The sequence below is a fragment of the Drosophila nasuta genome, chromosome 3 (genome assembly GCF_023558535.2).
Source record: "Drosophila nasuta strain 15112-1781.00 chromosome 3, ASM2355853v1, whole genome shotgun sequence".
Lineage (NCBI taxonomy): Eukaryota > Metazoa > Arthropoda > Insecta > Diptera > Drosophilidae > Drosophila > Drosophila nasuta.
In genome coordinates, this window is record NC_083457.1 from 16,153,176 (window position 1) to 16,177,482 (window position 24,307).

At 41.1% G+C, this 24,307-nt stretch overlaps 5 protein-coding genes across 7 annotated transcripts in view; 2 read left to right on the plus strand and 3 right to left on the minus strand.

Annotated features, from left to right (window-relative positions):
* Positions 1–218: 218 nt before the first annotated feature.
* On the minus strand, positions 219–1,207 carry LOC132788052 (dynein regulatory complex protein 8). Of its 3 annotated transcripts, none has more exons than XM_060795347.1 (4): positions 1,036–1,207; positions 742–979; positions 459–690; positions 219–399 (listed from the first exon to the last, which is right to left on the minus strand). In XM_060795347.1, exons 1-4 carry the CDS (start codon positions 1,046–1,048, stop codon positions 391–393), a joined length of 492 nt encoding a protein of 163 aa, XP_060651330.1. In that variant the 5' UTR covers positions 1,049–1,207; the 3' UTR covers positions 219–390. The 3 variants fall into 3 exon arrangements, with proteins under 3 accessions (XP_060651330.1, XP_060651329.1, XP_060651328.1); XM_060795346.1 differs by having other exon boundaries at positions 219–427; positions 480–690; positions 742–958; positions 1,036–1,205; XM_060795345.1 differs by having other exon boundaries at positions 219–427; positions 480–690; positions 1,036–1,204.
* Positions 1,208–1,692: 485 nt separating this feature from the next.
* Positions 1,693–16,750, plus strand: LOC132788050 (membrane-associated guanylate kinase, WW and PDZ domain-containing protein 2). Its single transcript, XM_060795343.1, has 6 exons — positions 1,693–1,948; positions 4,329–5,380; positions 12,903–13,080; positions 13,142–15,287; positions 15,349–15,571; positions 15,630–16,750. Exons 2-6 carry the CDS (start codon positions 4,570–4,572, stop codon positions 16,043–16,045), a joined length of 3,774 nt encoding a protein of 1,257 aa, XP_060651326.1. The 5' UTR covers positions 1,693–1,948; positions 4,329–4,569; the 3' UTR covers positions 16,046–16,750.
* Positions 16,565–17,277, minus strand: LOC132788054 (protein mago nashi). Its single transcript, XM_060795348.1, has 2 exons — positions 16,893–17,277; positions 16,565–16,822 (listed from the first exon to the last, which is right to left on the minus strand). The coding sequence occupies exons 1-2, from the start codon at positions 17,151–17,153 to the stop codon at positions 16,640–16,642; spliced, it is 444 nt and encodes a 147-aa protein (XP_060651331.1). The 5' UTR covers positions 17,154–17,277; the 3' UTR covers positions 16,565–16,639.
* A 310-nt stretch (positions 17,278–17,587) lies between these two features.
* On the plus strand, positions 17,588–22,621 carry LOC132788051 (protein O-mannosyl-transferase Tmtc3). The gene is made up of 4 exons (XM_060795344.1): positions 17,588–17,718; positions 19,146–20,552; positions 20,611–21,392; positions 21,459–22,621. Exons 2-4 carry the CDS (start codon positions 19,367–19,369, stop codon positions 22,341–22,343), a joined length of 2,853 nt encoding a protein of 950 aa, XP_060651327.1. The 5' UTR covers positions 17,588–17,718; positions 19,146–19,366; the 3' UTR covers positions 22,344–22,621.
* Positions 22,622–23,217: 596 nt separating this feature from the next.
* LOC132792734 (protein king tubby) overlaps positions 23,218–24,307 on the minus strand; it is a 32,512-nt gene continuing 31,422 nt past the window's right edge. Inside the window, exon 7 of the mRNA XM_060802189.1 lies at positions 23,218–24,277. Coding sequence (XP_060658172.1) covers positions 24,008–24,277 — 270 coding nt within the window. The 3' untranslated portion in view covers positions 23,218–24,007. The remainder of the gene's footprint in view (positions 24,278–24,307) is intronic.

The window sequence follows — 24,307 nt, forward strand, 5'->3', positions numbered from 1 at the left end:
GAGCATTTTAATTTATTTTCACTGAGATTTCAAAACAGAGGTTATTTGGCGCTCTCCGTGACGTATCGTATGCGACTATTATCGATATAAATATCCCAACGCCATATTAATCGCTGTTATTTAACATGACGCAATATAGGCGACGAAACATCGGCATTATATTTTATTTTGGTATAAAAATACTAAAAATGTAAATGGATTTTTAAAAGTTCTGTCGGTAATATCAGCAATATCTTTTATTTTAACAAATAATATAACAAATTATTATTCAAGTAATTCATAACTAATTAATTTTTTTACACTTAAATTTCAATTTTTATATTTTTTTTGCATCAACATTTGAACTGCGTTACTTTTTCTTTTCCTTTTCGTTAGCAGCCAGTTCTTCCTTCACTGCTTCTGCAACATCATAAATTGTGGTTTTGTGCTGAAAAATAACTAGCTGTAGATTTGTTTACCCAATATATATATATATAGACCTTCAGCTTATTAATATAGAATATATAGGGAATATTATCCGTTATTGGATCTATGGCCACTGGCCACATTGCGTCCAATTCTTCTTTATTGAACACTTCTCCTTCTTCACTCATTAATTTACCAAAATATTCTTTCGTGAGAAATCGTTTATTTTCCGGATCTAAAACTTCAAAAGCTTCTAAAAGTTTTTGAGGACTAGCAGGCTCCATTCTAAATAAAATTATTATTTTAAAATCTACAAGCCAAATATTTTATCTTTACTTTCTTTCCATAAGCAAATGTGAGACGTGAGCCATGAACTTAGGCAAATGCGCCTCTCCTGGATTCTCCACCGAATCTGTTGCCGCAATGATCTCGTTGACTTCTTTATTTGTTGGAACGCATCCCAAAAATCTCAGCACGTTGCCTATATTACGAGTATCTATATATTTATCGCCATGATGATCGAAAATACAGAATGCTTCGGAGATGCGAACCTCTAGCTCATTCGAAAGAGAAACTGTATATAATTGTCAGCTTGGAGTTTGGTAACTACAAAGTTGCGGTTTTACTTACTTCCAATTTCCATATTAAAGACAAATTTTGTACTGTATTTTTAATTTTTTTTTTTTTTTTGTATTTTTATTGTTAAAAATTGTTATTACAGAAAATTTTTCATTTAAAATGTTTACTTGGAAATATTTATAAAGATAAGACTACTTTTGAGATTAATTTGTAGACATGCTTGCTATATCCAACTTTTTCCTTAAATAATAATTTGAATTTTGTTTCACATCACCCTGTTTGCCAATAATTTTTAACATTTAATTTGAATTATTTTAACGCGCCAATCTTTTACAGGGAAACCCTTAACGCAAAGCAAATAAACAGGCAGTGGAAACGGCTCTTTTTTAAATAGTTGCTTCGCTAAAGTGAATTCATTCGGTGTGAATGGCTATCGATAAGTGCCTCATAATATCGATACCACAAAAATATTGAGTGCATTGCTATCGTGCGTGATAGATCATTAGTTGCCGCTGTGGTTGTTTTGTGGTTTGCATTTATAAAATTGTGCATTTATTCGGTTATGTTTATTGCGTAGTGATATTTTTTTTTTGCGTTTTATAATTGTCTTGCATTTTTCAACCAATATCTTTCGCAAGTGTATGTGTTGGTGTTTTGTGTGAAGCAACAGGTATACACGCAACTGAGTCGCGATAGTATCGCGCAAAAGATTGTTTAGTTGTTGTTGAGATTCTGCTTGAAACGGTCGCGCCGCGCATGTTTGGACTGTCACTCGAAACCTTTACAGCGGGAAAAATAAAATGAAATGTGTGTGCATGTGAAAAACAATGCAGTGCAGTCTATTAACGACATTTAACAATAATTAAATTAATTCATGCGTCTATGAAAACGCGAAACGTCTTTCGGCAAGTTTATTTTGGAGTACTATCTTCGGCGCAGGTGTAGCGCGTTTCTCAGCGAGAAGGTACAACAACAAAGGCAACAAGTTCAAACATATCCATATTATCGCATTTAACAAGCCGTAGCTGTGTAGCTGTTGCCTGTGCGAGTGTGTCTGTGTCTGTCCGTGTGCGTGTGTGTGTGTCCGCTCAATTTGGAAACGCGCTTGTGTATGTGTGTGTGTTTGTGGTATTCAATGCTCCGAAATGGAAAGTGCTTTTGCCTGCTGTTGCAGCTCCTGCATTTGTTTTGATCGATCTCTGCGAAAATCGAAGTAAATAAAAAAGAGAGGTGCGAAGAATGAAAGTGATTTGTTGTTTAGGTGCTGTTATTGTTGGCGAGTACACAACAACAATTGCAAATGGTGTTTACGCTGTCACAACAGTTTTCACTCATATTTTCACAATCCACACGCATTTCACACATAGAAAGTGGATTACATTTGTGATTGATTGCAATTACGAACTCGCACTTGTTTTTACATATGTACATACTTACATACATATGTCACACATGTGTGTGAGGGAAATTTAAGTGCACACGTTTGTTAAATATGCAAAGTTGTATTTTTAGTTTCAGTTAGTTTTTTTTGTTAGCTGCCCACTTAATCATATAGTAGACTTGAGTGACGGCCACCGCTAATTCCCATATAAATAAAGCGGCACCTTGGCGCATCATCCACAAACAACTATAACTACAACAATGTTATTGTCAACATAAAAAGCCAGCGAAGTAAACGACGCTTATAATTAAAAAACGTTAATGATAAATTTCTCCCATGAAGTGAAATTATGGTCTGCAGTTTACTTTGTTGGTTTTTTTTTCGCTCGTTTCTCGTTTATTTTTAATTTTTTGCGGTTGCGGTTGCAGTTGCGGTGTTGTTGCCGCCCAGCAGCAACTTGCAAGTTATTGTGGCGCCGCTTCAGTGGAAAGTTTGCACCTCTCTGCCACACTCGTGGTACGTGCACTTTTCGCCTTTTTCGGGTTTGGCGACAGGTGGCCAGCAGCGTAAAACGTGCAACGTGCAACGTGCATCACAGTCAGCGATCCAAGCGCTGACCATAGGATCTCCTTGTGTTGCAACAACTCTCGCGGCGTCTCGCGGCATCGACTCGTTTTCCCAGTACTAAACTATCCTGCAACTGCGTCTAGTGGCAAGTGCAGTGCAGTTGCCACCACCAATACACACACACACTTACTCATAAACATAGTATATGTGTGTGTGTGTTTATATGTGGGGGTTACCTTTGCTGTTGTTGTTTGTGGCATCATGTCTGACTGGTCGATCTGGTGGCATGGAATGAAAACTTGTTTCTCGCCTTTGTTGTTCTCTTTATTGCCGTTGTTGTTGTTGCTGTTGGTGTTGCTGGCATTCTTTGCTGGTGATTGTTACCACAGTTCCCTACACTCGATGTTGGTGTGCCTCTCAATTTTATTCTTTTCTTCTCTCTTCTCTCGTTTTTTTTATTTTTATTATTATTGGAGTACATTTCTCGCTTGAGGAATTTAATATTATTCCGTGCCCCTTTATTTCGCACAGTTAATTTTCTCCTTCATTTTCGTTATTCATAATCGCTTTGCATGACTCAAAAGTTTTGAATATTCAAAAAACAAAAAGGGGAAAAGAATAACATTTAGGTTGTTTACCATATTCGGAAATTGAAGAATTTAGGGGAAGTATCTAAATATGACGCAGAAGTCTATAAAAGGTGCTAGTTTTAAGATCATTTTGATTGGAATTGGTTTAGAATTGAGACATATTTATGTCTAATGAAACCATATTTAATTTTGGTGTTGTTTTCAAAAAATCGCTTTTTATAGAGACATCGATTTAATGATTATTATCGCACACTCCACATTTTGCATAATTCTTCAAAGACCACATTCCAATAAAAGAATTTATATTGGTAGCATGATATATTTTGTATATCATTTCAGTATTCAAATCCAAATTTCGTACAAAATTCAAGTTTTACACTTTAATATATTGTATGTAAATTAACAGATCCCATTGATAATTTTTTTTTTCATTCCTTTGCGTATGTTTTGTAGTAATCTTTTTATTTAGTAGATTATTGAGAAATATCATTGAAATGGTTAAAGAATCAGAAATTTAATAATCATAATAAAAGAGAAGAAATTTAATTCACAAATAATGACGATTGTGTATAAATTCCTTTGAAAGATTTTATTTTGAAATTTTTACCCTAAATTTAAATGTAAAAATTTATGGATTCTTTCGTTTCATTTGCAATTCGTCGTACAACATTATCGAAATATGTTAAACAATAAAGAAACACAGTTTTGTTGTTTTCGTTTAGGTCGTAGAGTATCTGCTAGTCGAACTGCTTTTGTCAGTCTTGCATAATGTTTGTTTTGCCATCCGGTTTTTGCGTTCTTTGCAGCTTTTCCAATGCCCAGTGAATAAAATGTGATGATGGTGTGAGATACTCGAATGCTTGATGACAAACCCAATGACGCAGCGAACACGAGATAATAATTAAACCAAACGATACAAATATATTAAACTATTCTAATTGCGATGGCAATGAGTGCGGATTAAGTGAAACAAAACAAAATAATAAAAAAGCGGATAAATCGCGAAACGAAGCAACTTTCGACCTCGTTCAAAAAATCGTGGCCAAGATGCCAATAATAACAGCGACGACAACAACAACGGCGACAGCAGCAGCAGCAGCGAGTGGTGCAGTGGCAGCTGCGGTGATTAAAAGCGGTGCAAAGGCGACGACGGCAGCGCCAGCGTCGAGCGATTATCTAATGTTGCAACATCAGCAACAGCAGCAACAGTTCAACAGTCATTATTATCAGCAACCGCAGCAGCAGCAACAGCAACAGTTGGCGCCACCGTCAGTTGTGCTAAATGCTTCCCACCAACACACACATTCACATCCACATGGACATCCTGTTGTGGCAGCAGCAGCAGCAGCAGCAACAACATCAGCAGCGGTGGCAACAACAACCACAGCTGTGGCTATGGCATCAACCAGTTTTGCAACATTTAACGGAAACTCAAGTCTAAATTCTAACCTTGCCAACGGAAGTAGCCGCAACAACCACAGCAACAAATTCAATTGCAACGACGTCAACGACTTAACTGCAACTGGCAACGGCAACAGCAACAGCCACAGTCACAATGATGGCAACGGTTATGCCATGCACAAGGCAACGCCACCGATGGCACCCTTGGCACCTGCCCCGCCCCTTGGACTGCCGCCACCCGCCATCAAGAAGTCGCAGGCCGCATCGCTGCACGCGTCACGCGAAGATGTCGCCTCACTTGGTGGCACCTCATCGGTCAACAGCCAAGTGTCCGGTCAGTTTATTGGCAATGGCAACGGGAGTGGCAACAACAACATCATCACCGGCAGCAGCGGCAACATTATTGGAGTCAACGGCGGCGCAGTCAGCGGACGCAGCATCTTGAAGGGAAGCAAGGGTAAGCAACCAATCGATGATGTCATTTTATATTAAGGCTTAATGAAGGTGGCTGCTGTGCCATCAAACATAAATTACTGGCATTAGCTATGAGATGAACTTAACTATACGTCTGTTCATTGCTATTAACACCCTGTTGCCAGTGTGTAATATCTAATATTACTGATATCTAACTTGTTGACGGAACTCATATGAAGATAGTTAGGTTTACTTGAAAGATGTCGATGAAAGAGAGAGAGAGATGTATAATTGTATTGTCATTCTAGTCTTGACAAAAAAAAAAACCTAAAGAAAATCTTCATACACATTTCTAATGATATTTGCTTGGGTATAGCCAGAAAACTACTTTGCAAAACTTTGTATAGTTTTAATAAAACTGTAGGACAATCATTGGAAAAAGAAATATTTTATTAATTTGCTATGCTATCAATACATATTATTTTGCAAACCTTTTATTTCACTTGCTTTGAGGATTTTACGATATTTTCAATCACATAAAATAAATGAAAATATGAATTATTGGTTTTAAAGACAAATATGGCTAAGTTCGTCTATTTCTTTATTTTAAAAGATTAAAAAAACAAATACATAATGTATTTAAAAGTATGACAATTTATGCTGGTGGCGGAAGCAACACATTCATTCATTTATATACCTCCATAATTCAAAGCCAATCAATAGAATGTATTCTACTTCCATCGATTAGCTTCTTTCTCTCACGGATTCTAAAAAATTTTGTGTGTTCACACGAGAGCACGTATTTTTCATTTTGGAAAAATTGTCACTCTGTAGTGGACCTTAAGATTACTACAGCTTCAAACTTATTGATAGTGTTCTTATAAAGCTAAATGGGGCTTAGCTTTCATCAACTCTTTTCTTATGCTTTTAATATGAAAACAAAACCCATTCAATATGCATTTTTAAAACCAAATGCTAAGAAAACTTCATACTTTTATAACATTTCAATGGCCTTAACTTAGTTTTTCAGAAGACTTATTCCACAAAAAAAATAATTAAATGTATAAAGCGAGAAAGAAAAAAAACGCATTTAAAATCAACTTATTTTAATACACTTCTACTTAAAAGTCAAGCTTTTAAATCTAGTTATTGCAATGCATTTTCAGTCAAAAGTCAAGCACTCTATTTTAATTTGCTAATCCCAAATAGAGAGTGCCAGACATCTCCCCACATTTGCCTAAATAAATGGCTTGTTTGGTCAGCGTCTGATGTAGTTCTTTTGCTGCAGTTTCTGTTAATCATTCCGGTCCAAATAACAACCAAATATCGTCCATCTTTTTCCATTTCCGCCCACATGGCGACCGCATGATACGAATTCGACTAATGCACTTTGAATGCCACAGAGTTGAGAGTAAATGTGCAACTGCCTCCTGTGGCAGGGGTGGGAAGAAATGTATTCAACTTGCCACAGCGAGTCGAGTGTCGAATCGAGGCAAGGCGCAACGGGGCGGCTGAGCAATAAGTGTGAACGTAAAAGTTCAATTGATTCGGCTTGTTTTACGGCTTTTGCTTTTACTTTTGTTTTGCTGCGTTGTTGTTGCCTCTGTTGCTGTTGTTTCAGCCGCCACGTGCCAATTGTTTACACGTCATGCTCAACTAAAAATAAATAAAAAGAAATGTAAAGACAAAGGGTCAGCTGTAAGACAAACCCATTTCTCACTTCTGCTTGTGGGTCTTCTTTTCAGTCTTACCGTGTTCTAAGACGGCTAAACAATTCGCTTTCAATGTATTGTCTCTATGTCTCTGTCTTTCACTTGAACTTTGCAGAGCTTTGGTCAATTTCTTTCAGCCGGATTAAAGCACATCGCCGATGACAGAGAGCAATAAATACCCGAGTAAACTTTGCTCCAATTCCGCGTCAAGTGGCACATTCTTTGACAAATCCACTTGCCATCGAATTAAATAGCTTTGCAAGGCGTCGTAGTAAATTATTGTGATAGTGGGTTAACCACATTTACATCCACACACACAGAGACAGAGAGACTGTGAGACACAGATGTTCATTCATGATACCCAAAGCCAAACCACGGATAAGCAAAACGAGTTCACGCCAAAGCTAAAACCAAACCAAATCGTCGACCCACATGTCATGTGAGCAGCTGCTCGATGTGTGGATGGATGTTTTGTTTTTTGGGGGCGGTTAGGCGTGGCGAATTATTGATATTTATAGTTTAAAAACTAATTCAAAGCGTGGAGTGGGCAATTGGTTAAACGCTCTTGATTAACATGTTGAACACAACGTTTTGCGTAGCCAGAAGATGACACCCACTTTAAGGCCAAAGAGCGGACGATGTAAAACAAAGCCAAAATAGGGCAATTTTCAAAAGAAAAAGCTATTTCCAACGGAAGTTGGGCAAGTGGCGAGTGACTCAATAGAGCTGTCCGTCTGTCCATCTGTCTGTCCATCTCTTGTTTGTTTGTTTGTTTTTGATAGCTATAGCATTGTTATAGCTTTGCTAACAGCTCAAGAGTTTACTTCAGCTTAATTATTAGCGCTTTTCTTGCGTTGCCCGTAAAATGTGTGAATTTATTGGTTGAGCTGAAACCGAGTCTGTATGCTAATGATAATGCGGTTGGTGGTGAATGAGACGCCACTGTATATGCACCAGTGATGGCAATGAACTTGGCGGTCACCCACGAGGAAACACCTTGCAACATCGCGCTACGTTGCGCCTTATCATTTACGCGTCACGTCAGAGTCAATTAGCAGAACCGACGACGACGACGACGTCGTCGACGCCGGCGTTGGCATTCGCGTCATATGATGCGATTATTAATTTCTTGATTACGACAACATTGTGACATGCAAAAGGAAACCAAAACCAAAAAGGTCTTGGGCACTTCGTGCAAGCCAAGTTAACGAAGCAGCAAAAGCCAATTAGATGCAATCATTAGGGCGACTGCCACAAACCCCAACGAATGATGAATCAGCTGCAGTCTTCCTTCTCTCTAGAACAAAGACATTGCCTTCAAGTGCTGTCTCCACTGAAGTGGAGCACATTTGGCCCGGCTCAATGACACTAATTATATTGTGAACATGCGAAGAGAGAGCTTCGACTTCCACATCGACTCTCTTTTTCAATAGATTTGACCGGCAGCCAAAGACTTCAGTGCCAGACCTCACTAAATTGTTAGTTGCACTTAATTGAAGTGCACTCACTCGCTTCTGCTATGAATAACAAATTGATTATGCCGCCTGCCTAAAGGCACCTATAGAAATAAAGTTCTTTGTAAGTGAGTTTGTCCGACTTTATTCTGAATACCCGGTTCCTGAATATTGCATGGTGTATATAGCTTAATGACCATTTTAAATTTAGGTGACTTTATTGATCTATTTTTTATTAAAACAAGAAAGAAAGTTACAATCAAAAAGGCTCTAGTGTGATATACCCGCTACCCATCTTCAATAAAACCATATTCTAAAAATATACCGTACTAATGTACTGAAAAAATATGAAAAAACATTCTGAAGGTTATATTTGGTACATCGATATAGTACTGCCTTTTACATGCATATACTACAGAACTCAAAATATCAGTCTACTACCTATTTTTAACAAAACTATATTCTGAAAATATACCGAATTGATACAAAAAATACTAAAATATTTCTGCGGGTTAGCTTGGTAGATCGATATAGAACTGAATTCAAAATATACTATCGAATACAAAATATACTAAACTATATCCCATTCAAAATATGCTGTAGACTGCAACATATACCAGACTAACAGAAAAAGAAACTAGGACCCTAAGGAAAATATAAAGAACATAAAATGAAATTTATTAAATTATTAGAAATATTTAAGACTGGCGATATTCTTTTCCATATAAATCAAAAACCATTAAATTTTGAAGAAATACTGCCACATATTGTATGCATTCTTTCAGCTTTACATTTAAAGCCATTTCAAAGAACTTTTCTTTTTTCTTATGTGCTTATCTTTTCAATCAGTTAAATATGCCAGGTATCCATGAGTCAAGCTTACGTTTTGTTTTCTTTTTTTTTTTTGTTGAAATTATATTGGAATTTCCCACAAGCTGGCACGACTGCAAAGTGACTCATACTCTGCAGTCAAGCGATTCACCTTCGAAGTTTGTTTAGCTGTCAAAGAATACATCCATCCATTACTCATAATTAGAGGTTTCGTCTGCAGACCGCAGACTGTGAAGTCTTGACTTCTGCAGCCTGATTGACAACGAAACGATAATCACGCAAAAATTGTGCTTAATTGCAGATTCGAGAACTTTGAGAGATGCGACTGCAGTTCCAGATTGCAATTCGTTTGCAACTTGGACTCATTGTTAGATCCGGCAACAATGCATTCTCAAGCTAGCTAAATATAAACAGCAAGACACGCCCCGAAAAAAATAACTTACAGATGGGGCATGCAACACTGGCGAGGCAACAATTGAAGCAACATGTTATTTATGAACAGTTCATTGACTTCCAAAAGAAAGCAAATCCCAGCAAGAAACGCGCTCTTAAACTTGTATACTAAACAGAAGATCAGTGGTCGTAATCGTCCAAATACAATAGAACTTTTAATGTCTTTTAGATTGGCATCGAATAGATAAGTCGACTTCTCTTCTTTCTCTTTTTTTTGTTGTTCGTATTCTTTCGTCTTTAGTTTCTAGCTCATCTCAACTGTTTTATGCTGAGGAAGTTTTTTGTTTCAAGGTTTCGAGTTCTCTATTTATCTTGTGCACAGCAAATGTAAGATAAGCATTATTTTGCATAGATACCGAAAACTAGAGAAATAGATAACTAGTGCAAACTGAACAGTAGCCGAAGATACTGAAATTTCAGAACTAACAGAGATGTGCAAACACAAAATGTAAACAAATACACACTTCAACTAATAGATAATTACGGAACCATGTTTCCACTATCTTTGGGAATGTGCTGTAGGCAAACAACTATCACAATAATTATTTTCCGATTAATAGTGATACGAAATTGTTAAACATTTCGTTTGCTTACTAGATAAATTCGAGTTTTCTTCCTCCTGTTCTTAATAGTTTCTGAGTGATAATGTATAGTTTATAATTGTTTTTAGGAAAAATACGTAATTTGAAATCTCTAAGGGCAGATTAATCTTTAAAATTTAGTTTTATTTTATTCTTCCCATTTCTCTCGTAACATTTGTTCATAATTTAGGGAGAGGAATGTATTTCCCAGTTCAATTTTATATAAGTTTTAAATCTGTGCTTCAATTTTAATTAACTGTTTTTAAACTTTTTAAAAAGTGTGTTAAATAATTCATATCAAACATGTTTGGTCTATCTTTTGTTTTATTGCGAATTTGTTATTTTACTGTCTCTCAATGAATAATACATTAATGAACGTTTAACATTTTAAAGCTGGCCTAATATTTCCATACTCGTATTTTTGGTGTGTTGAACTAAAGTGCTCTGAATATTTTCGCCATTACTGTAATTTTTATGTGAGCACGCAATCGTTGCAATGTTCGTGTCACGACATCAGCGGCTCACGCAGTTTTAAATGTGTTATCACGACTCAGCTATCAGAGGCATGTTATAACAGACTCTTACCTGGTTCGCTTTCATTGAGCCCTCGGTAATAAAAAGAACTGTATTTTTGTGCCACATCTGGCGATCCCAATACTGGGTTGGGTTCGTCGCCTCTCGCCTGCTCCACAAATATGTGTACACAAGCAAGGGGGTGGCAGCGGGTGGAGGGGCAAATATTAAAGTAAACTGTGCCACAGCGAAAAAAAAAAGAAAAAAAGAAGCGCAGCGCCAACAACTTCCGTGCTTGGGCTCGTTCGTTCACACTTTCTGGATTATGCAGCCTCCAGTCAAACTCACACACACACACGCAATGATAGAGAGAGAGAGAGCGAGATGGACATGTGTGTGAAGTTCTTATACATTGAAGCTTCTATTTGCGTTAGTTGCCCCCAACGTGAATCGAACACGAAGCGCTTTTACCGTTTACCGACGCTCGCCTTTGATAAGACTCCCATCTCCAACTGCCCTCTCTCTCTCTCTATCTCTATCGCTCACATTGCCTATGCCTATACCTATACCTCTCTGTTTGCCCTTTGTGCAGCAGCAGCAGCTGGCAAACGGCACATATAAATATTTATCTTTTGCTATGCAAATGATTCGCATTCGTTACGATGAGTTGATTTTTTGCGATGAGCTTCGAGTGTGCGTTGTCTGGTCGAACGATATGAATATGAATAATACGCGACTCTCTATATATGGGCCAGTTCTCTATAAATGGGCTAACGATGGCTGAGCTCAGATGACTCGACGACAGCTCGATCGCAGTTACATTAAAAGCCTGCGCCTCTATTTTAATGAGCAGCATATTTTTTGCATCACATTAAGTCATCGTCGGTCCAATGACTTCTCCATTCGATCTCTCTCCATTCACCATTCATTTCCTAGTTACTGAGCAATGTTTGCATACCATTCGAAGTCTGGGTCATTTAGCTGATTTTTCCTGCTCTGCAGTTAATCAATACAGTTTGCTGCTACAACTAGGTCATAAGCGCAATTAAGCTGTTTGGTTAATAATGCTCGGACTGCGGACTTCTTTGTCTATTTAGCTGGCATCAAAACAGTTTACGGTTCACTCAACACTGCAGTAGCAAATTGGCCCTTGAGGGCGAGTCGAGTCCAATGCAGCAGCAGCCACGTCCTATAGCCAGAAGGGAGCCAAGTATTTTCGGCTCGCTGCACAACAAAAACTCTTTGGCTAGGGCGACGAATCATTCAACCAAACGCTGATTGTGAACCGAACATAAACATATCCGGTTTGAGGTTAGTTTTATTGGCTTTATTGGTTGTCAGGTTCATTGATCGACTCCATTTGAGTGAATAGTTCAGTTTTCTGAATTTTGACGGCGTTCTAATCGTTGGAAGCTATTCTATTAATTAAATAGTTAAGTAAAATAGTTCAATATCATAGGAAATTATTCTATTCCGTTCTTATGTAATATTCTATATAGACTTTGAATTTATTCTTCCAAAAATGGTTCTCTAAAATTAGAGGTAGTAAGAAGAGGCTATAAACATTTGTGTACTACAATAATATATAATATAAGATATTTATCGACTTATCGGGATTATATTATGACGCATCTTAAATAGCTTAAATTCCCAAGCAGTCGTTGAATACAATAATATAATAAAGAAATCTTTTCGATTTTTATGTTTATTTCGATTTAATGATTTGATCTTTGGTAGACATTAGCACCTTATTAAAAATCATTGCCTTTAACTTGTCGTCATTTAAAAAGACATTAAAAATTCCTAGTAAAGAAAAGAAATATCTTAATGAGGAGAGAACAAATCTATTTGCAATAAAGTTAAGAAATTAGAAGAGCATTCTTTATTACTTGAAACAGTAGATGTCATTGTTATCAGCAATGTTGGTACAATTTATAGATCTATAAAATCAATTAACCCTTACTTCATCGCAACCTAAATAAAATCTTCTACAATATAATCTTCTTCATGTCTTCCCATAGAAAACCTGCTGCAGAATACGTATTACAATGGCGAAGGCGGTGGCAGCAGCATGGGAAGCGAGTGCGGTGGACCAGAGATCAATCCGACGAACCACGAAGATCCCGGCGACGGTCTTGGACCACTGCCTCCCAAATGGGAGACAGCTTACACGGAGCGTGGCGAGTTGTACTTCATAGAGTTAGTACAATTAATCCCATTCATAAAGTGCAACTAATTCAATTACAATTTCCTTCTGTAGCCACAATACGGGCACCTCGCATTGGCTGGATCCACGTCTCTCGAAGTATCAGAAGAAATCGCTGGAAGATTGCTGTGAGGACGAGCTGCCCTATGGCTGGGAGAAGATCGAGGACTCCATGTATGGCATGTACTTTATCGATCACGTGAATCGTCGCACGCAGTACGAGAATCCAGTGCTAGAGGCAAAGCGTCGTGCGGCCGAGCAACGACAACAGCAACAGGAGCAGTTGCAGCTGCAACAGCAGCAATCTCAACTGCCACCACAGCAGCCACAGCAACGCTCCAAGACACCCACAGCGGCACTAGAAGCGGCGACCATGCAAACGCCTTTGCCACCCACATCGTTGCCCATGTCCAAGTTGCCGTATAAATTCACCCGAAATCCGGCGGAGTTGCAGGGACAGCGCATCAATACGACGCTGCTGAAGTCGACGCGAGGCTTGGGCTTCACCATTGTGGGGAGCGATGGCAGCAATGGCAGCGATGTCGAGGAGTTTCTGCAGATCAAAACTGTGGTGCCGAATGGCCCAGCTTGGCTCGATGGCCAACTGCAAACAGGCGATGTTCTGGTCTATGTGAACGACACTTGTGTGCTTGGTTATACGCACCACGACATGGTCAACATCTTCCAATCTATCTTGCCAGGAGATACGGCTGCCTTGGAGGTTTGTCGCGGCTATCCGCTGCCTTTCGATCCCAATGATCCAAACACTGAGGTGGTAACCACTATGGCCGTGGATGGTTTGCCGTGCGATGCGGAGAAGCAGCGTCGCCTGAATGTTGATCTCAACATGGATGGCAACTACAATTTCTTGGAACTTTCCGGCGAAGGCGGCAGCAAAGCAGCTGGCAGTGGCTTTATACTGATGAAGAAACCTGAGCTGTATACGTTCTCCATCATGAAGGGTTCCATGGGCTTTGGCTTCACCATTGCGGATTCCGCCTGTGGTCAGATTGTGAAGAAGATTCTCGATCGCAACTGCTGCACACAACTGCTCGAGGGCGATGTGCTGCTCGAGATCAATGGCATCAATGTGCGCAACAAGCCGCATTTCTATGTGGTGGAGCTGCTCAAGGAATGCAGCCAAACCACGCCCACAGCCCTTAAGATACAACGCACGCCGCCCGAGCCGCCAGCCCCTAGCCAGAGCAATCAACTGGGCCTGGGCAATGTGGCCAAGCTGCGTAAGAACTTTGTGGGCGGCACCGGCGGCGGATTGTTTCGCAGCAAGACACCGACAGCGGATCTGTACAGCACACAGCCCAAGGAGGTTCTGCCCATGCGTCCCAAGACGCCGCTGGTGGACACGCGACGTGCTCGCGTCCTCACGCCCAGCAATGAGTTGCAACAACAGCAGCAGCAGCTAACAGATGTGGAGGCGACAACGGAGAATAAGGCGCTGCACCTGCAGGCACAGGGCAAATCGAACAACAGTCTGCAGGAGCTGGACGACATTCCCTTCATGGATCCCTATCCCAAGATGGTTAGTCGTCTGAGCGAACGCCTGGCCGAGGCAACGCTCCAGGGTGTTGTCGACGTGGACGTGGATGTCGACGATGGTGGCGGCAATTACAATCCCATTTATGGCCTGCCGCCAAGCATGCAACCATTGCCCTTGCCTCTGGCGCATCACGAGTCCTGCTATTGCTACGACTGCCAAGCACAGCGCTATCAACGACCCCAGCAAGCCTCTTCCGCCTCCCAGCTGGGCTACTATGTCCAGCAGTCAGCTGCAGTCCCAACTGTGCCACCTGGTCAGTACTCGCCAATGCAGGCGGCGCACATTCAGAACGAGCGTATGCAGCGGCGTGTCAATGAGCTGCTCAGCGATAGAAGACGCGTGGGATTTGCCAATCTGGAGCCGCAGGCTCAACAGCAGCAGTTGACGATGCCGCTGCAGATGCAGCATTCGCCCAGCTGGCGTAATGGCGCTTTGCTCGATGTATCGGAAGATGCGGATCAGTGTGAGCTCACCGAGGTGACGCTGGAGCGTCAGGCCATGGGCTTTGGCTTTCGCATTGTTGGCGGCACCGAGGAGGGCTCCCAGGTGACAGTGGGTCACATTGTGCCCGGTGGCGCGGCAGACAATGATCAGCGCATTGCCACAGGCGACGAGATACTCAGCATCGATGGCATCAATGTGGTAAGTACTAAACTAGTGCACTTCATAAACTATTGTTAACTATCTTCTCTTCTTCACTTAGCTTAATTCATCGCACCACAAAGTTGTCTCGCTAGTGGGCGAGTCTGCAGTTCGTGGTCAGGTCACAATGATACTGCGTCGTCGTCGTGCTCCTCTGCTGCAACAGGCGCCGCTGGCACAGCTGCGTCGCTATCCCTACGATGTGATTGTGAGTCGTCACGAGAACGAGGGCTTTGGCTTTGTCATTATCTCGTCCTCTAACCACTACTATGGTTCCACAATAGGTGAGTGCTTTAGCCTTGTAAATAAACAACAAATACTTATATATTTTCCCAATCCTAGGCAAACTGATTCCTGGCAGTCCCTCAGATCGTTGTGGCGAGCTTAAGGTCGGCGATCGTATCATCGCTGTTAATCGCATTGACATTGCGGGCATGTCGCACGGCGATGTCGTCAATCTGATCAAGGAGTCGGGATTGCATGTGCGCCTCACCATCGGTTGTCCGCTAAAAGAGGGTGGTCCAAGTCCCGGCGGCAGCAGCGTCGGTTTGGGTTCCAACACGCCTCTCCAGGCATCGCCCAGCCTGCTGAAGGCGCCGCAGTCACAACAGCAACAACAACAACAACAGCAGCAACACCAACAGTTGCAGCAACTGGAGATGCCGGGATTAGGACCAATGCCTGGCAGCTATTTGGAGCGTCCCAGCACAAATATTGCGGCCACACTTGCCCTGCACCAGCAGCAGCCACAGTTATGACTCTGAGATCTACGCATTCGGCTCTACAAGAGCTTTCTCTCTAGTTACACGTAGTAGTTAAATGTCAAATGTGCGTTTGTCAAGTGCATTTTACAGTGCCGTAGTCTTAATTTAGAACTGCTAAGTAACCCCAAAGACTGAATTTAGTAAGCAAATCAACCATCAGCATATTCAATACATTCATTTTGCGAATCTACGTAGCCTTAGAACTTGGTTTCTTTTACAAAACAATTGTATATCGTTAAGTAATTAATCAAAATGAACTTGTGAGCTTCTAAACCAACTTGAATCTGACTGTAAGATATATCCGTTTTTAAGCATATATAGAAAATATCAGTATATATGAATATAGTTTAAGAGTTGTCTGTACACGCATACCATAATCATAGTTTACAAATTGTACAAATGTAAAGGACTTAAATATTTTTTATCCATACGTTTTTTAATATGTTGTTCAATAAATGATATTACAACAACTTCGCCAAGTTAACAAATCATGGAATTACAAAATTGTATGAGTCAGCTATTGTACATATTTGTGTTTATTATAGAAAATGAGTTGAATACATTTGGGGAGCAGTGAATTATTCGATATTATATGGGCTTAATCTTGAAGTGCAGACCGATCAGTGAGAAGACCAAACACTTGAGATCCTGCACTAGATAATAGAAACATCGCAGGCCTTCTGGATCTTTTGAACGGTTGACATCCACCAATGAGCCGGTCTTTGACGTAGTAAACGAAATGTGCTCGTCACCAATCACGATTTCCAGTTCCTAAAACGATAAAGAACATGCAAGACGGTTATTAGGAATCGGTAACTGTATGGAAAGACACATTACTCACCTGGCGGCCGACGCGATCTGGTGGTGGCCAAGGTAGATCATCTTCCTGCATTATTTCAGAGTCGATAATGATGCGTTTCAGCTCCTCCATCACTGACTGGTGCACAAATGCTTCTTTGCGGATCATGGTGTCGTTTTTGTAGTTGGAATTGTTGGCGTACCGCAGTTTGCCATCTGGTCGGAACTCAAACTCCAGAAACTCGTGTCCAAACTTGCCTTTGTGGCCCACATAGTAGCGCAAATAGAAATCCTCGGTTGACATAGCTTTGTTGTTTGCTATTTAACTGCGGTAAATTCTTTTTTTCTGCCAATTTACCAAAACGAAAATATTTCTCTGCAAAACGCTGCTTTCTACAAGAGTGGCTGCAAATTGAATGGGGAAATATACTGAAAAACTACAGAATGGTCATATTGCTTAAAATGCCGGTATCGGCAAAGTTTAAATATTCGATAAGTGGTTGTGCATATCGATTTCCAAGCATGAATGTGACCAAAATGATTGTATTTAACAGTTTTTTTCTTTTAATAAGAATCTATTGCGTTTAAAAACACATTTTTATTATAAAAATATTATTTAATTTTGTATTTAATAATAAATTCGTTCTATTAAAAAAGTTGCGCCAATTCTCAATCATTGTCTGGCAGCAATGTAAGTGTAACTAACTGGTACTAATGTGGTTATTTTTATCTTGGTATATTTTACGACATAAGATGTGGTCACGCTGATAGGAAAGACAAATTGGCCAAAGCCGAGTTTGATTTTGTGTTAAAATGTAACTTTATTTAATTTAGCTGTAACTACCTCCATAACTTGCGGATTTAATGCGGTAAGCAAATGTCACAATTAAAGTGTATGTAAAAAGTGATTTAGAACTCAATGACAACATTGTAGTGAAAGACTGCAATAATTTGCAACAAAGTATGCAAACTGTGCGTGTTATGTACAACATTTATAGGCTTGTTTTTGGTTTCATTGTTGTTGTAGTTGCGATGTAATGGCGTCGCAAAAATGTACATGTGTGGAAAGAGAACACGCGCGGCATAAATCAGGGGTGGCTGATAGCAATGTTCTACCAGCAGCAGCAGCTTCCTTGACGAAGTTGCAGGGATCTCGGTCAAAGTAATTTTACAAAAACACTTTGGAAAGAGCGGCGCGTGAGAGCGCCCATATGGCTGTGTGTGTTTGTGCTGTTGTTGTCACCAAAAAACGAAAGTGCAAGGATTCGAGTTGAGCATGCGCCGCAAAAGGCGGGAAAAATCAACAAGCTTTTCCTTGTGTTGCCGGCACACGTGCCCCAACCATATACAATTCGTCGTCCTTCGTGCGAATTATGTCGGTCGTGCAACAAAGTTTCTCTCACAACACTGTTTATGCGTGAGTGTATTCGCTCTCACTCTCTTTTTGTTTGCTTAACTGTTTCTCTCACTCGCTCTCTCTACTTTGCGCGACGTTTGTGATTACGTTTACTTTGGTGGTGTTTTGTTTTGACTGCCTGCTGCCGCTGCCACAAAATCGATGACATTGAGTGCAACATTGTTGTCGCTGCTTCTGCTGGAAATGTTGCATCCACACATCCGCATACCGATGAACTCCAACTGCATGTCCTGCCCTGCTCTGACCTTTCCTGGCCTCGCCCAGTAATACATTTTTTCTCATTTACTTGACTTCTTCGCACTGCAATTTTCTCTCTGTGCAAGTTTTGCCGGCAGTCGCTGCTGCCTCTCTGTTGCTGCTGACGTCGCCATCGACGTCGACTTCGACGTTGCTGCTGCGCCAGTTACAACTTTGTTAACTTCGGGACGTTGCTGTTTGCAGTCGGTATTTGGTATTGAGGACAGTAACCGGGGCGAAGTTACTTTGTTGCGCATTAATTGATTTTTTCCGGGTTCTTTGCCATACAACAGTCGAAAGAAAATTCAAGTAAAATATTGTTGCTGAAAAGGAAAAAAAGGGAAAACATTGTAAGCACTTAGTTGAAACTTGCTGTAAGTGTGGCAAGTGTGGTAAGTAGTTTGTGATAAGTTTGACACTTATTTAATAAGTTAAATTTAGAAATAAGACATTTAAGGAACTAGAGTACTAATAGTATATAATAATTTCTTCATGTATAGTTGAAATTATCATATAGAAATTAAACATTTAAGAAACTAGATTACCAATGATATGATAACTTAAATTAGGAATAACTATTAACAAATAAATCTTATATTAAACTTTAATAATTAATTGTTTTATATTCCTTTTTTTTTGCAGACAATGTAGAAGCTTTTTCATACGCTTTAAGGACACAAACACTCACACACATTCATAGCAAACTTTGGCAGCTGGCTTACAACATTCCAATTTTGGTCTCGTGAAGTAATTATGGATACATGAATTGAGGCGCTGCACGTACTGGAAAGCGCAGCAAGTAACGGGAAGGGCAGAGGCAGAGTCAGTGGCAGAAATAGAGACACCGCGCGCAAGAGTTAACCATGTCAACGAACCCCAACCAACAACAACAACAGCAGCAGCAGTTACATCAACAACCTGCAACAGCAATAACAACAGCAAGAGAGCGGACTGGGAGCAACAGCAGCACTAAGAGGGCCCGATGTGGTGGCAGTGGCAATAACACAACAGAGAAATGCAGCAGCTCCAAGCGAAATTTGCTCGAATTTCTGAGCATTTGCATTGCGTGCATCGTGTGCTATTACAACAGCACGCAGTGCGGTTTGGTCTTTGACGATATTAGCGCGATTAGAGACAACAAGGATCTGCGACCGAGCACACCGCTGAAGAATGTGTTCCTCAACGATTTCTGGGGTACGCCTATGCGCAAGGAGCAGTCCCACAAATCGTATCGGCCTCTGACGGTGCTCACATTCCGTTTCAACTACTTGCTGCATGCTCTGGAGCCGTTCGGCTATCATTTCGTCAACCTGCTGCTGCACATCGCTGTCTGTTTGCTGTGGCGTCGTGTCTGCCGCCTTTTGCTGCGCCAATGCGTTGCACTGCAACCCAGTGACGAGACGACAACAACACCACACTCAACCCTATCGAGCAGCTCGCTCAACACATGCGCCTTTGTGGCCTCGCTCCTATTTGCCACACACCCGGTGCACACCGAGGCCGTTACTGGCGTCGTTGGTCGCGCTGAATTGCTCTCTTCCATCTGCTACCTAGGCGCCTTTCTCAGCTATGCGCATGCAACGAGTGCCGCACGTCGCACGAAGTGGCCAACACTGTGTCTGTGCTTTGCCAGTTGCCTGCTGGCCTCAATGCTGTGCAAGGAGCAGGGCATCACGGTTGCCGGTATCTGTGCTGTCTACGAGCTGTTTGTAGTGCAACAACTGCGACCGCTGCATCTGTGCAACTTTGTGCTGCGTCTGTTCGAAGAGCAGCCATCTACGAAGACTTCGTCGCCGTCCTCAGGCAGCCCAAGCAGACGCGGGTCGTCAACGCTATGGAAGCGCTTGGCCTTCTTGGCCAGTGTGACAGTGGCGCTGCTCGTGGGACGTGTCTACGTGATGGGCTCCAAGCTGCCCATCTTTACGCGTTTCGACAATCCCGCCTCATCAGCTCCCACTCCAATACGTCAGCTCACCTATGGCTATCTCATCTATCTGAACTCTTGGCTACTGTTGTGTCCATCGCTGCTCTGCTGTGATTGGACCATGGGTAAGATTGCAATGAATATAATTTTCTTCTAGATTCTTTAATTGATTTTCTTTTACAGGCACTGTTCCGCTGCTGGAGGGATTTGCGGATGTGCGAAACGTGGCCACGTTGTGCACCTTTCTGGGACTTGCTGCTCTCACAGCCAAGGCGTGTTGCTCACGCAATCTGCCACAGTCGCGCATACTGCTCATGTGCCTCGGCTGGCTGGTGTTGCCCTTTTTGCCCGCCTCGAATCTCTTCTTTCCTGTGGGCTTTGTGGTAGCGGAGCGCATTCTCTACATGCCCTCGATGGGCTATTGTCTGCTGGTTGCCTATGGCTTTCAGCAGCTGCAGTCGCGTTGGAGCCGCAGTGGACGTCGTGTGGCACAGTTGGCGCTGGTTGCTTTGCTGGTGTCGCATGCGTTGAAGACGCAGCAGCGCAACTGGGACTGGCGCAGCGAGTACTCGCTGTTCATGTCCGGTGTGCATGTGAATCAACGCAATGCCAAGCTCTACAATAATGTGGGACACGCACTAGAGAACGAGGCACAATATGAGGAAGCACTTTTGTATTTCCAGCAGGCGGTGCGCATACAGGCGGATGATATTGGCGCCCACATTAACGTGGGTCGCACCTTCAACAATTTGAAGCGCTATGCGGAGGCTGAGCAGGCGTATGTGCGTGCCAAGGCTTTGTTTCCGCAGGCCAAGCCTGGCGTTAGCTATCATGCACGCATTGCTCCCAATCACTTGAATGTGTTTATCAATCTCGCCAATTTGATAGCCAAGAACCAAACACGGCTGGAGGAGGCGGATCATCTGTATCGTCAGGCCATCAGCATGCGCAGCGATTATGTGCAGGTGAGTTGAGACCGCTTTTGTGCTGCTACAAATTATTTTAACATTATAATGTTACACTTTTGACAGGCCTACATCAATCGCGGTGATATACTAATGAAGCTGAATCGCACAGCTCAGGCGCAAGAGGTTTACGAGCAGGCGCTGCTCTATGACAGCGAAAACGCCGACATCTATTACAATTTGGGGGTCGTGTTTCTGGAGCAGGGCAAGAGCCAGCAGGCGCACGTCTACTTCAACAAGGCCATAGAACTATTTCCGGAGCATGAACAGGCGCTGCTTAATTCGGCCATTCTGCTACAGGAACTGGGCGGTGAGGAGGCGCGTCAACTGTCGCGTGAACGTCTCTATCAGGTGCTGGCAAGGGATGACAACAACGAGAAGGTGTACTTCAATCTGGGCATGCTGGCCATGGATGAGTCCAGCGTTGACGAGGCTGAACAGTTCTTTAAGCGCGCCATTCACCTCAAATCGGACTTTCGCAGCGCTCTTTTCAACTTAGCACTGTTGCTGGCAGATACGAAGCGACCATTGGATGCAGTGCCGTTTTTGAATCAATTAATACGCCACCATCCGACACATGTGAAGGGTCTGATATTGCTGGGTGACATCTACATCAATCACATGAAGGATTTGGATGCTGCCGAGAAATGCTATCGTAGCATACTGCGGAACGAGCCACACAACACTCAGGGTCTGCACAATCTCTGTGTGGTCTTCGTGGAGCGCAAATGGCTTGCCAAGGCGGCCGCATGCCTGCAATACGCACAGCGTCTTGCACCTGGCGAGGATTACATTGGACGGCATCTGCAGATTGTCATTGCACGCCTGCAGAAAATCAACAAGTTACCTGATACATCGCCTGAGCGGCAATTGGCCTACGAGGACTACGATCCACTCGAATACAAGCTTCCAGATAGTCGGGGCATGCACAAAGCTAGAACGCGATCATAGCAACACTTGCTCTAAGCCCTTGTAAATGTGAGATCGTGATTATTTTGCAGTAGTAGTGACATTTTTTTAATTTGATCATCCCAATGAAGTGATCGTGTTTTTAATAACGAAATACTAGCTGGTAACAAACTACGTAATCTCAACCTGAACCTTGTTTTGTAAATAATCTTCAATTGTTGTTTTTAAGCAAATGACGTACGCCGAAATACTGCATTTATTGTATACAAATGAAATTGTACTTAATGGCATTAAATAAAACTAAATGTACTTAATGGTGAAGAGGTGTTATTAAGTAATAAAAGATGGGATATTGATAGGTAAGCCATGATTGATTTCAAATTGATTGCAAATTTGATGCCGAACATTCCAAAGTTGTAGTTTAACTTTTGTTTCTAAATTGAAATCCTTTTAAAATAGAAAAAAATTTGTCATCGCATATCAGGTTTGTTTCAAATTTTTTGACACGCCCACATCCGCCACCGGAAATCGACAAAAATCGAATAATTATTCGAAATTCTTGAAAATGTAGTTTGAATCAGAAAAAAATTGTAGAAGTCATAAAGAAATATTTTTGTGTGTACAAAAACGCCCACTTACTAAAGGTCGTTGTTGATTTGGCTGATAATCAGTTATATTTTGAACAATATGGTATATTTTTAATGTAGTACTATACCAAATGAAGTCATTGGCTTAACATATGTTAGTATTTTTGGGGTATATTAATTCGGCATATTTTAAGAATAATACCGCGCTGTTTTCGGGTATCTCACAGTCGAGTCGACTTTCTGCTTGTTTTTATTTCGAATTAATAAAAGACAATTTGTATTACGTTAAATAAATTCCATTTATTTATAATAGCATTTCGATTTGTATTGATTTTTATTGACAATTTCTTAATTCGTAATACATACATAAATATATGTTGAAAAATAATTATATGCTACGTAAGATTCCGACTTAATTGTAAGAAGAGCTCGGCACAAATAGTAATGCTCTCTTATGGACTAATAGTAATCGTTTATGATACACATCAATACATATAAATATAAATAGTTGCTTACGAGTATATATATATATATATATATATATTTTTTTATATTCGTTTTGCTCGCCAGCTGTATTCAAATTATAAAATTCTTATGCATTTTGCATTGTTTTGATTTCTTTCATTATTTCCCGTTTTACAAAATCGGTGAGCACATTTTTATTTTGCATAAATGGTACAATGAAGTTAGCCGTCAATATACAATATCTCATAAATTTACTATATATGTACTTCTCTAAACATATACATATATATATTTAGTTTGTTATCTACCAGGCCGGGTGACTAGATTTGTGGAATAGCTAAATACAGATCTTTAAGTATACTACATACACTTGACGTTTGAGCAGTGAAACATTTAGACAGGGAGATTACTGAGAATATCAGCATTTACGTAGATATAATTCGAGTTGTGAATTGACAGATATACAGATATTTAAGATATATGCAACTGGCTGAAGTTCTCGATGGAGTCGAGGATTGACTCTTAAATGCCAGAAGAACATTAAAGTTGCTTTTATTCCAGATATTTACTTGAAACAATGAGTGAGTATAAATAAGGCAATCGCAAGTGCTGCGAAAAGTCCTTGCATGCAGGACATTTTGTGTGTGCTCGTCTTCACTCGCAGGCAATCTTGCCATCGAAGCTGCTCAGAGCTATGGCAAAGGCCTGCATGGCGCACAAAGGATAGCGATAATCCATGGTAAACACATCCTCGGAGGTGCGACCAAACTGCATGACTATATACTCTGGATCGGAGTCGTGCACCAGCTGAAAGTTCTTCACCGATGCCTGCGTGACACGACCGTGAAAATTGAGCACATACGATTGAGTTTCATCGTTCCAAACTGGCGTCTTGTTGTGTAGCTCCACAATGTTGTCCATGTTCTAAGAGCAGAAGATTAGTTAGTAAGGAGT

What these genes read in the sequence shown, in the direction of transcription:
- LOC132788052 (XM_060795345.1), bottom strand. An exon ending in CATTTGCTTATGGAAAGAAA is followed by an intron (nt 691 to 741) that starts GTAAAGATAAAA and finishes AATTTTATTTAG; the next exon opens with AATGGAGCCTGCTAGTCCTC. An exon ending in TCTATATTAATAAGCTGAAG is followed by an intron (nt 428 to 479) that starts GTCTATATATAT and finishes GTTATTTTTCAG; the next exon opens with CACAAAACCACAATTTATGA.
- LOC132788050 (XM_060795343.1), top strand. Translation starts at nt 4,570, where the DNA reads ATGCCAATAATAACAGCGACGACAACAACAACGGCGACAGCAGCAGCA. An exon ending in GCATCGATGGCATCAATGTG is followed by an intron (nt 15,288 to 15,348) that starts GTAAGTACTAAA and finishes TTCTTCACTTAG; the next exon opens with CTTAATTCATCGCACCACAA. An exon ending in CTACTATGGTTCCACAATAG is followed by an intron (nt 15,572 to 15,629) that starts GTGAGTGCTTTA and finishes TCCCAATCCTAG; the next exon opens with GCAAACTGATTCCTGGCAGT.
- LOC132788054 (XM_060795348.1), bottom strand. Translation starts at nt 17,153, where the DNA reads ATGTCAACCGAGGATTTCTATTTGCGCTACTATGTGGGCCACAAAGGC. An exon ending in CAGATCGCGTCGGCCGCCAG is followed by an intron (nt 16,823 to 16,892) that starts GTGAGTAATGTG and finishes TTATCGTTTTAG; the next exon opens with GAACTGGAAATCGTGATTGG.
- LOC132788051 (XM_060795344.1), top strand. Translation starts at nt 19,367, where the DNA reads ATGTCAACGAACCCCAACCAACAACAACAACAGCAGCAGCAGTTACAT. An exon ending in CTGCTGTGATTGGACCATGG is followed by an intron (nt 20,553 to 20,610) that starts GTAAGATTGCAA and finishes TTTCTTTTACAG; the next exon opens with GCACTGTTCCGCTGCTGGAG. An exon ending in TGCGCAGCGATTATGTGCAG is followed by an intron (nt 21,393 to 21,458) that starts GTGAGTTGAGAC and finishes CACTTTTGACAG; the next exon opens with GCCTACATCAATCGCGGTGA.